This window comes from Garra rufa, chromosome 17, assembly GCF_049309525.1.
Source record: "Garra rufa chromosome 17, GarRuf1.0, whole genome shotgun sequence".
Lineage (NCBI taxonomy): Eukaryota > Metazoa > Chordata > Actinopteri > Cypriniformes > Cyprinidae > Garra > Garra rufa.
The window spans coordinates 35483236-35495714 of record NC_133377.1 but is presented as its reverse complement, the minus strand read 5'-3'; the positions used below and the strand labels follow the sequence as shown (position 1 = coordinate 35495714).

The window sequence follows — 12479 nt, the reverse complement described above, 5'->3', positions numbered from 1 at the left end:
GTCATAATTACAAGATAAAAAGACGAAATTATGACTTAAAAAGTCGACAAAATCCATTATGACTAATAAAGTTAAAATTATTACTAAAAAGTCAAAATTATGATATTAAAAGATGAAATTTGACTTAAAAAGCAAATCATAATTACAAGATAAAAAGACAAAATTGACTTAAAAAGTAGAAATTGAGATAAAAAGTTAAAATTACGACTTATAAATTTTAAATTATAACTTATAATGTTGAAATTATGATTAAAGTCAAAATGATGAGATAAAAAGATGAAATTATGACTTAAAAAGTCGAAAATATGAGCAAAAAGTCCATTATGACTTAAAGTTGAAATTTTGACTTTAAAAATCAAAATGATGAGATAAAAAGATAAAATTATGATTTAAAAAGCAAATCATAATTATGAGATAAAAAGAAAAAATTATGACTTTAAAAGTTGAAATTATGAGATAAAAAATTTAAATTCCGACTTATAAAGTCATAATTACTAGATAAAAGGTCGAAATTATGACTTATAAATCGAAATCATGACTTATAAAGTTGAAATTATGACTAAAAAACTAAACTATTACTTAAAAAGTCGAAAGTATGAGATAAAAAGATAAAATTATGAGTTACTTAAGTCATAATTATGACTTAAAAAGTCGAAATCATGAGACAAAAAAGAAATTATGATATTTGAAAAGTCAAAATGATGACTTTAAAAGTCGAATTTATACAAGACTTCTATTGAGCAAGGCCTTTTATTTTGAAACCGAGTCACTTAGGTATCTAGTTATATGCTTACCCTTATAAATATGTGTGTGTGTGTGTGTGTGTGTGTGTGTGTGTGTGTGTGTGTGTGTGTGTGTGTGTGTGTGTGTGTGTGTGTGTGTGTGTGTGTGTGTGTGTGTGTGTGTGTGTGTGTGTGTGTGTGTGTATATATATATATTTGTTTATAATATAATACAAGCATTCGGAAAACATGCGTGTTGTACTATATCGTTATATTAAAGTACGTACAAATTCGACTCGTTAAACAACTGACGTTCTGATATTTTTGTCAGGCAAAATAAACAACCACCCTTCCAGGGTCCTTTAACATCCCATTGCATTTCATGAGGTTAGGGAACGCAATGACAGTTAGTGAGACAGAAGAGCACAAATAAATGTGAATTTTGATAGCGTATTTATGCTGTGCTACGGTTGGAGGCAATGATTAATATTTCCAAATAAATAAATTCCTAATCTTCAATCGTAAAGTCTATAGTAACCATGTGGGCAGTCGCATCATCAAGGTTTGTCCTTCAAAGCTGCTGGAATCTTACAAATCTAAAATCATCCTTGAGTCGAATACAGAACCTGTCACAGACAGCATGCAAGGTAAGCGGCATGAAAACAGCTGATCTAGATTGAAAACGCAACAGCAGATAGAATAGTGCTTTAGTTTTACAGTTGAGAATACATGCTTTCTGACGTCGCGACATCGCCTTGACCAGTTGCAAATAAGATTGTGTTTATAAACTCTTTATGTTTAATGACTCAACACAGATAAACTGTAGTTTATGTATGCACACATTTATTACAGAATTTGGAGCTGAAGTTAAGATTAAAACGCATCTACACCTTTTAACATTTTTATATAGCATTTAATGTAATCTTCTTCCAGAATACAGTTATTGTTGAACGCTGTTGGAAAGTTCCTTTATCAAAAGAAGGAAAGCCACCCAGACTGCATCCCCGACGACACCGGGTGTACCGCTTGGTTGAGGACACAAAACAAAAACCCCAGGACAAAATGGAGCTCATCCTCACTCAGACGGTGCCCAGTGAGTGCTCTTGCTTGCCTTATGAAAAATTGTTACGTATGATTTCAAAACTGGGATTTGTGACGTAAATATTTATTTTACAGAGCTTGGTGGACGAGGCGACACAGTTTTTGTAAAGAAAACAGTGGGCCGTAACAAACTGCTACCTCAAGGCCTGGCTGTCTATCCTTCACAGGAGAATAAAGACATGTTTGCAGAGGAAATAAGGGTTAGTTTGATCTTCAAATCAATTCATAAGGGAATAGTTCACCAAAAAATGTACTCATCTTCAGGGCATCAAGGATGAAGATGAGTTTCTGCTTTGGAACAGATTTGGAGAAATGTAGCATTAAATCACTTGGTTATCAGTGGATCTTCTGGAGTGGATGGGTGCCGTCAGAATGAGAGCCCAAACAGCTGATAGAAACATCACAATAATCCACACCACTCCAGTCCATCAATGAATGTCTTGTGAAGTAAAAAACTGTGCTGGAAGCAATGGTTTGAAGTTAAAAAGATCTTAGAAAGCTAGTCATAATTGCGAGATAAAAAGACTAAATTGACTTAAAAAGTAAAAATTATGAGATAAAAAGTTGAAATAATGACTTATGTCATAATTGAGATAAAAAGTCAAAATTATGTCTTATAAACTTCAAATTATGAGTAAAGTCATAATTACAAGATAAAAAGACGAAATTATGACTTGAATTATGAGACAAAAAGTCTATTATGACTTATAAAGTTGCAATTTTGACTTTAAAAGTCGAAATTATGAGATAAAAGATGAAATTATGACTTAAAAAGCAAGTCATAATTATGAAATTAAAAAGACAAAATTGACTTAAAAAGTAGAAATTGAGACGAAAAGTTGAAATTATGATTTAAAAAGTCGAAATTATGAGACAAAGAGTCCAATATGACTTATAAAGTTGAAATTTTCTTAGAAAGCTAGTCATAATTACGAGACAAAAAGAGTAAATTGATTTAAAAAGCAGAAATTATGAGATAAAAAGTTGAAATTATGATTTATGTCATAATTGAGATAAAGTTGAAATTATGACTTATAAAATTTAAATTATGAGTAAAGTCATAATTACAAGATGAAAAAGACGAAATTATGACTTGAAAAGTCAAAATTATGAGACAAAAAGTCCATTGTGACTTATAAAGTTGCAATTTTGACTTAAAAAGCAAGTCATAATTATGAGATAAAAAGACAAAATTGACTTAAAAAGTAGAAATTGAGATAAAAAGTTGAAATTATGAGACAAAGAGTCCATTATGACTTCTAAAGTTGAAATTTTGACTTTAAAAGTCATAATTACAAGATAATAAGACAAAATGTATTGATTTAAAAGGTAGAAATTATGAGATAAATCAAAATTATGACAGCTAATAGAAACACCACTCCAGTCAATCAATGAATGTCTTGTGAAGTAAAAAACTGTCCAGAAGCAATGGTTTGAAGTTAAAAAGATCTTAATGATGAATTTGTTTCTTACAAACGTTTAGCTTTTCAGTTACACCAAAGTGTTAATTGATGTACTGGAGTGGTGTGGATTATTGTGGTGTTTTTATGAACTGTTTGGACTCTTATTCTGACGGCACCCATTCACTGCCTATGATGCATTGGTGAGCAAGGGATGTAATGCTACATTTCTTCAAATCTGTTCCAAAGCAGAAACAAACTCATCTCCATTTTGGATGGCCTAAATACATTTAAATTTTGTGAACTATTCTTGTAATGACACATAAATTGATACATTTTAAGCACATTTAAATTTTTGGGTTAACATCATTACAAGTGTTCACAGTTTGCTTTGTTTTCCTGTAGCTACTTCGGGAGGGACGGCCAGAGGACAGAATCCAGACACGCACAGGACAGCTAGTGAGTTACCTTGTGTGTTTTAAACTATGAAACATTAATCTATCTAAACTATTGTGTGTTTGACTATACAATTAAATGTTTTATACTTTGATAATGGTTTCCACATGAGCTGCTTAATTTAGTCTTTGTGTTTCTTGTTGCAGACTGTTGAATTCCTGAAGAAAACTCAGCTTGAAGTTGCAATGCATACTTCAATTCAGTACTCGCTCACTAAAGAGATTGTTTGCAGACAGTTTCTTAGACGGGTAAGATGAAAGCATGAAATGTAATTTTCAGAAAAAAAAAAATTATATACAGTATATATATATGTATATTTGTAGCAATAGCCAAAAATACATAGTATGGGTCAAAATTATTGATTTTTCTTTTATGTCAAAAATCATTAGGAAATTAAGTAAAGATCATGTTCCATTAAGATTTTTTGTTAAATTCCTACTGTAAACCTATCAAAATGTAATTTTTGATTAGTAATATGCATTGTTAAGAACTTAATTTGGACAACTTTAAAGGTGATTTTCTCAGTATTTTGATTTTGTTGCACCCTCAGATTCCAGATTTTCAAATAGATGTATCTCGGCCAAAAATTGCCCTATCCTAACAAACTATACATCAATAGAAAGCTTATTTATTGAGCTTTCATATGATGTATATATCTCAGTTTTGTAAAAATTTAACCTTATGACTGGTTTTGTGGTCCAGGGTCACATATATATATAATTTTTTTTTATTATTATTATTTTTTTATTTAAGTAAGTATGAGTATATTTTAGAGCTGTCACGAGTGATTATTTTTTTAATCGAGTAATTGGTCAATTATTTAAGTGGTAATAAAAATAGACAATAGTGAACATTAGCCTTTAAAATGACTTAAAATACATATATGACCCTGGACCACAAAATAAGTCTCAAAATTAGCTAAAATACATTGTTTGGGTCAACATTATCAATGTTTTATTAGGATGTTAAGTAAAGATCATGTTCAGTCAAGATATTTTGTCAATTTCCTGCTGTAAATATATCAAAACCTAATTTTTAATTAGTAATATGCATTGCTAAGAATTTAATTTGGACAACTTTAAAGGCAATTTTCTCAATATTTAGGTTTTTGCACCCTCAGATTCCAGATACATCAATAGAAAGCTTATATTATTCAACTTTAAAATAATATATAAATCTCATTTTCAAAACATTGACCCTTGTGACTGGTTTTGTGGTCCAGTGTAACATATAATAGCTAGGCAATAATAATTAGTTCAAATAAAGTATCAAAAGCAAGTATTTAGATGGATTTATTAAACTAAACAAATAAAATACAAAATGTATTATAAACAAAATAAGTAATGCTCATTATACATTATAACAAATGACTGCAGAGGGCGCCAACGGCCTGACGAATGCCTTTACACTTTATAACGCGATCTAATCCTTGTTTAATATTGGCTAAACAACATTTAATTCAAATGTACACTTAATTAATAATGTTTGGCCATTTTTACGACAGAAATGATGCAGCCACTGTAATTTCTTGAATTTGTTGATATCAAAACGTAAAAACTCAGAGTGAGGATTTGAGCTTTTACTTTGAAATCGCGATATTGATGTATTCTCCTGTGTTTGCGTAGGTTTATAAATGATTTACCTTACAAATCTGATGAAATGGTGTTCACAGATGACCATATTAACGTTATAATAAACCAGAACTCACAACAATATGCAGAGGTGGCGTTTGAGACGCTCCACACATGATAATAGTTCGCGCCCACGGAATGCGCCACTTCCGGTATTTTGACGGTTACTCAGCGTGGGCAAATTGCAGTCGAGGACTTTTAAAAATATGAATTGAGAAATCGTGACAACCCTAGTATATTTGTGTGTGTAAAGTAATGTACACCTACATTGTTCACACAATCCAATGTAGTGTTATTACTGTGTAATTTAAGTTACTGTATTTCCGTCCACAGCTCGGTGTGGTTGTGCCAACACATGCCTTGACTCTTCCAGAAGAGCCAATCACAGGGCCTGGAGAGTACTGGTGTAATGTCACTGTATGTACATTGACTTTATAATAGTTTTATGATGATTACCTTGAATGCTCTTCTATAATTTAATTATTGCTTGCTATTTGAATGGTATTTTCTCTCTCAGGTGAATGGAGTGGATACAGTCAAGGTGCCCATGTTTGTGGTGCCATTTGTGGAGCCCAGTCAACTGCTGCTGATGAAGAAACGGGAAAAGCAAGAGCAGTCGGATTCAGAATAGTGTTTTCTTTGCTAAAAATGCTTTGAAGGAAGCAACTTGGAGAATATACACAAGGAATTTGTACAAATAAAATGTTTTTTGTTTATTTCTTTTTGTGTGGTGTGTTTTTCTTATTTTTAGGCTCATTTCTGTCTGACCTAAAGAGTCAAAATATAACATTTTATAAATAAATTAACTCACTATGTAAATATTCACTTAGAACAGGGAGCTGAAGTGTATCTAGTAGGGGAAAAAGGAATTTAAAATGTGTCATTCACTCTTTGTAACTTTCTAATGCATTACATTACGAGTCAAAAGTTTTTGAACGGTAAGATTTTTAATGTTTTTTTTTTTTTAAAGAAGTCTCTTCTGCTCACCAAGCCTGCATTTATTTGATCCAAAGTACAGCAAAAGCAGTAATATTGTGAAATACTTTTACTATTTAAAATAACTGCTTTATATTTGAATATATTTTAAAATGTAATATCAATATTTAAAACAGTTTAGTACATTTGTTTAGAAATTATAGAAATTAATACTTTTATTTAGCATTGTTACAAAATATTTTTATTTCAGATAAATACTGAAACAATTCTACTCAACTGTTTTCAACAATGTTTTTAAGCAGCAAATCAGAATATTAGAATGATTTCTGAAGGATCATGTGATGCTAAAAAAATAGCTTTAATCATAGAAATAAATTACATTTTAAAATATATTCAAATAGAAAGCAGTTATTTTAAATAGTAAAAATATTTTATTTTGGATCAAATAAATGCAGGCTTGGTGAGCAGAAGAAAATTCTTTAAAAACATTAAAAATCTTTTGACTGGTAGTGTATTTTCTTTTTAGGATGTGATGCTACATCCTTACTCATATTTCTATATCGCTATCTACTTGTTTTTGTATTTATATATTTTTATATATATTTATTACAACAAAAAATCAAAATGACTGCATCAAGTACCAAATATTTACTACTATTTTAGTTTGTAATACAGAGATGTGTAACTCTCTCAAAATACGTAATTTTGGAGAAAAAGGAGAAAAATTACTTTATTGTGTATTTAAAATAGTTAAAAGAATCAAATATTCTGTATGTACTTATACATTTTTATAAACTATTTTTCCAATAACATCAAGATACAAAATTTTGAAGAGAAAATTTAAAAATTAGTATGATGTTCATGTTCAAGTAATTTAGTAATTAATAGTGGCCAACGTGAACTAGAGAAAAACATTTATTTCATAATGAGATTTCACCCCCTGGTTCTATTGTTTTACTGCAATTACAGGTTAGAATTTTATGAATTTTTTGAATGAAAGATCAAAAGGATAAATTATGCAGATTTATTTTCACATCCACCTTTGCTCATATATATTAGTGGAGGGCACTGTATAGTGTGCAAACATAAACTTATTTTGAATTAATTGCGACTAATCGTTTTTCAGCTCTAAATTCAATGTTAAATTAATGTTTGTGTCTTGAATTCAGTCCTACATTTTGATACATTTCTATGCATTAAGGTCCTTTTGCAATGTCAAATTACATTGTGAAGCAACTTTAGTTTACTCAGGTTTGTGTATTTTTTTTTTTTATTTCTGGCAGTGTTATAGGAGCTATTTCACACATAAACGTGTTTTTACACAAAATGAAAATTTTAGTATATTCTCTACAGGTGCAACGAAAGTGTTATACTTTATTCATAGCTCTACGATTAAGAATCAACATTCATATGAAAACAAGCAGCTAAAAGGAAGAAAAGATTCACTCAAACACTTTTTACAACGGACTCCTGGTAACACTTTACAATAAGATCGTATACATTAACATTCCAACATGTTAATTAATAATTTGTAGCTATATATTAACATTAGTTAATACATTATTAATGAACACTGACCAAAATGAATAAACACATTGTCGTATTAACTAACGTTAACATGGAGAATCTTATTATAAAGTGTTACCTATTTTTTCACATCATTAATTTCTATATTCCACTGCTTATGATGGCAGTGTGGAAGACCAAACCCTCCCGGACAAACGAACAAGTCATGACATCCCAATAATTTAATAAACAAATAAATCATGTGAACCTACACAGCTAATAATATGCTACAGGCGAAACCTCGTAACAAATCCCAATGTAGTTCAAATGGAAGGATAATATTAGGTAGACATTTGGGAGCCATCTTAAACATAGCAGCCAGAGCTTTACAGTCCTTTCTGAAACGATGCAAACTGGTATTACTTCTCTAAATGTTGAATCTATATTGGCTGCAGTCTCTGACAAAAACTGCTTAACATTAGGTAGAGTTGTGCGCGACATCTTGATATCCAGTCCATTAGAATCCATACTTGGCTTGCGTTTGTCGTCGAGTCAACTTGTTTTCGGCCCAGTTGTTCTTGAGTTCCAGCTCGCGTTCCTTGGCCTGATGAATCAGATATGTGATTTGGTGCTTGCGTCTCTGTTGTCCTGTTGGCTGATCTCCTTTTTTCTGAAAACGAGAGGGAAAAGTCAGCATCATTCTTCCATTTAGCTTCTTCAAATCGAAGAAAATGACACTTGAGGTGCTCACCTTGCTGAAGGACTTGCGGGGCTCTGCCTCTGCTGTCATGTTCTTTGTCATCCATTGCTTATTGCCGCTCAGCTGATCATCTCCTTTGATCTCCAAGAACTTGATTTCCTCTCTTCCGCGATTCTGTTTGCCTTGTAGCCGGCGAAACTGGAAAAATACAAAGAAAATTTGAACTCGATGCTGATCAACCAAGGCTCCAGGGTTCCTGCAGATATGAACAAGTGAAATTTAAGACCTTTTTAATACCACCTTATATGAAATTTAAGACCTAAACCTGTAATGGAAATAGATATTATATTACATGCATACATGTAATATTTAATGTGTTTAATGTAAAAAGTAAACAAAATTTCATGGCTGTCATAAATTAAATTTATTACTACGATATACAGTGAACTTTACATATCAGCAGATACTATTCCACACAAAATCTCTCCATAAAAGTACCACTAGAAATAAACTACCAGCAGGTGGCGGTAAGTCACTTCATGAGCGAGTTATTTCAACTGATTTGAGCAAAACGCTGAATCATAGCAAAACGTTGCTTGGAGAATGCTTCTGCTGCGATCCTTGTTTGGAACTATTTTGGTTGGTGAAACAGAACGAAACAGTGAAAATATTTTGTCTAATATGTAAGTAACTACTTGACTAACTACTTGTTTATTGAGCTAAAATTAATGTAACATTTGCAATTGTGAGAATATTCAGCAAAAAGCTCACTTGGTATATTACTGAACTATATCATGTTATAAATAAACTATACATTTTAAATTTTTACCTCAGTGTGTTTCTTTAGAGTGCTGTTACATTCATTTGTTTTAAAGTATGTCACAAATAGACCAGAAATACACTATCCATTATCAATTTCTGTTTACGTTGAATGTATTAAAATAGGAATCTTTCTTGCCTTTCGATGCTTCGCTAGTTGTTTTTGTCACTTCAGTTTTAATCAGGCGGTTTGTTCGGTCGGGCAAGTAAAAAAAAAAACATTTTAAAAGTGTCTCGAAGGCTGGCGGTCAGCTAGCTCGACCTATATTTATTATTATTATTGAGAACATTATATACAGAAAAAGGTAGTTTGACCTGTATTCTGCTACTGCGATTCTGTCTGAAGACGCAGTAACATCCACAGAGGGAGAAAAAAAATCTACAGTTGTTAGCAACTGGCCTTAGCCAAGCCCTATATTCATTTTTTTTTCAAGCTAAGTATCGCTAAACTTGCACTTCCCCATAGCTAAAAAGTTAAATCCATTTTACTTCTGCGGTACAATCCGAGAGAGACTCGCGCCAACAACAGAAAGCTGATTGGCTATTGCATGTTGGTCTCATTTGTAGTTTAAATACAGCAAATTATATTTGGAATAATGAAATAAAGAACTACAACACCACGGAAACAACAAAAAGAGAATTTAAATGAGCATTAGAGGAAGCGTTACATGGACATCGGAAAAATAAGACCTGTGTAAAATTATTTAAGACCTAGACTTTTTAAGGCCTAAAATTTAGATTTTTAAATTGTAGACTTTTTAAGACCCCGCGGGAACCCTGGGCTCAGTCATGGAAAAGCTTGCCATCTTGATGCTGGGATGTACTAACTAGATAGTTGCTGGAACATTTTTTCATTGGTTGATACGTCGTGACTTGTTGGTACAAGTCAGAAGACTTCACCGCTATACAGAATTTTACATCTGTTTTGCATCCACCAGGTAATAATACAAGATAATACAACAATTCTAAGATGTATGATATTAAACACCACTGAAAAAAGTGAGATAAATACACATAAAGAGTAATAGTTAGAGTTACAAAGTTGAAAAATGTACAAATTTCACCATTTAATGTAACTATACAATAATAATTTTAATATTCAAATTACAATAATTAAATCAATAGAGATTTATTACTATTGCAATAATACTACTGTGCTGCAAGATTAAAAAAAATGAGAATTTAACAATAATCATGTTTTATTACTTACAATACAAAAAATTAAATGAATATAACTTAGAAATATATAAAAAATAAATGACTTGCAATAATACTACTATAATTTATAATTAAAAGTAATAATTTAATAAATCATATAAATTTTTTTATTAAAAATTACAGAAAACAAACAAATTAATACATTACAAAGAAATATATTACTATTGCAATAATATTATTATACGGTATAATAAAAATAGGATTCATAATAACAATAATAATAATAATAATAATACAAAAAACATTGTTTTTGTTCTAATTAATACTTTAATTTGATCACTATTTAAACTACAATAATGAAAGAGAAATATTAATACTGTAATAATAATAATAATAATAATACTGCACTACAAGATAAAAAATTATTTGATACTTAACAAAAATCATGTTTTATTATTTTAAAATAAATAGAAATAAATAAATAGAAATAAATCTAAGAAATATATATAAAAATACAAATTACTATTGCAATACTATTATTATGTACAATAAAAATCATGAATTTAATAATTCATATTTAAACGTATTAATTATTAAAATTATACAAATATATACTATATAAGAAATGCATTACTATTGCAATAAAACATTATTATATTAGTATTATACTCTACAATTAAAAAATGAGAATTTAGTTACAAAAAATATATAAAAATAAAATGTTGCTATTGTTTTAAATAATACTTTTACTAAATTCATAAAGAAATGTATCACTATTGCAAAACTATTATACTGTACAATAAAAAAATAATCTAATAATAATCTAATCGAATAATGTTAATACCAATACTATAAAATGAAAAAAATATACATACACATAGGGCTGTCAAACGATTAATCACATCCAAAATAACAGTTTATGATTATATACTATATGTGTGTACTGTGTGTGTATATATTATGTATATATAAATACACACACATACATGTTTATTAAAGAAAAATATTTTAGATTTATATATAAAATATTTATAATTCTATATATAATCTAAATTAAATACAAGTATAACTATTCATACATATAAATATATTTTTTAACCTATACATGTATGTGTGTGTATTTATATATACATAATAAATATACACAGTAAACACACATTTAGTATGTAAACATTAAACTTTTATTTTGGATGCGATTAATTGTGATTAATCGTTTGACAGCCCAAATACATATTTTAAGAAATAATAATAAAATTACAATACTATATATTTACGTGGAAATAAGTGGTAACAATGCATTTTTTTATTGAAAACAGCCATTTTCCCCACATATTCAAGCTATTTAAGCTATTATTATATTGTACATAATATAATATTGTTATTGATCTAAATAATACTTTTATTTATCACTATTTAAATTACAAAACTATTGCAAAACTATTGTACTGTGCAATATAAAAAATATATAATAATGGTAATTGTCATCATTATATATTATTTAATTATTATTGAAATTACAATGTTATATATATATATATATATATATATATATATATATATATATATATATATATATATATATATATATATATATATATATAAACGATTATTATATTGTTTTATTTTAAAGAATACTAATACTTATGTCTATGAGTGGAATAAAGCCTTTTTTTTAAAGCACAGCCATTTTTTTTTGCCAAGTATTCAAGCTATTTATGTGGGTCATACTTCAGCTTGGAAAACATGGAAATCCATTTGAATGCAGAGCAAACACATCCCTACGTAAGATGCTACAAACAACTCACTGCTTCATCGTTGAGCATCGAAGAGGACCCTGAATCATCTTGCTCATCAGCTGCAGGGTTCGGGTCTTGGTAATATCCCTCACCATAATAATCCTGACAAAAATATGCATCAAAAATCAGCTGCTGACAAGACAAGGAACACACTGGTATATTAAGCTTATTAATGTTTTACCTGTGGAGAAGTCTCTGGCAGGGGAATTTCAGGATACTCCTGGTACTGCTGTTGATATTCTCCCGTCTGATAG

The 12479-nt window shown here is 29.6% G+C and overlaps 2 protein-coding genes across 2 annotated transcripts in view; one reads left to right on the top strand and one right to left on the bottom strand.

Annotated features, from left to right (window-relative positions):
* Positions 1–1027: 1027 nt before the first annotated feature.
* On the top strand, positions 1028–6026 carry mrpl9 (mitochondrial ribosomal protein L9). The gene is made up of 7 exons (XM_073822425.1): positions 1028–1369; positions 1656–1815; positions 1899–2023; positions 3629–3682; positions 3826–3927; positions 5644–5727; positions 5828–6026. The coding sequence occupies exons 1-7, from the start codon at positions 1262–1264 to the stop codon at positions 5939–5941; spliced, it is 747 nt and encodes a 248-aa protein (XP_073678526.1). The 5' UTR covers positions 1028–1261; the 3' UTR covers positions 5942–6026.
* Positions 6027–7813: 1787 nt separating this feature from the next.
* The window catches only part of prcc (proline rich mitotic checkpoint control factor), a 7012-nt gene continuing 2346 nt past the window's right edge, over positions 7814–12479 (bottom strand). Inside the window, exons 3-6 of the mRNA XM_073821491.1 lie at positions 12407–12472; positions 12235–12327; positions 8504–8650; positions 7814–8422 (exon numbers count right to left, since the gene is read on the bottom strand). Coding sequence (XP_073677592.1) covers positions 8270–8422; positions 8504–8650; positions 12235–12327; positions 12407–12472 — 459 coding nt within the window. The 3' untranslated portion in view covers positions 7814–8269. The remainder of the gene's footprint in view (positions 8423–8503; positions 8651–12234; positions 12328–12406; positions 12473–12479) is intronic.

Bases quoted from the DNA above. Each gene is read 5' to 3' on its own strand.
- mrpl9 (XM_073822425.1), top strand. From the start codon at position 1,262: ATGTGGGCAGTCGCATCATCAAGGTTTGTCCTTCAAAGCTGCTGGAAT. The intron at 3,683-3,825 runs GTGAGTTACCTT...TTCTTGTTGCAG, and splicing joins AGACACGCACAGGACAGCTA to ACTGTTGAATTCCTGAAGAA. The intron at 5,728-5,827 runs GTATGTACATTG...TTTCTCTCTCAG, and splicing joins AGTACTGGTGTAATGTCACT to GTGAATGGAGTGGATACAGT.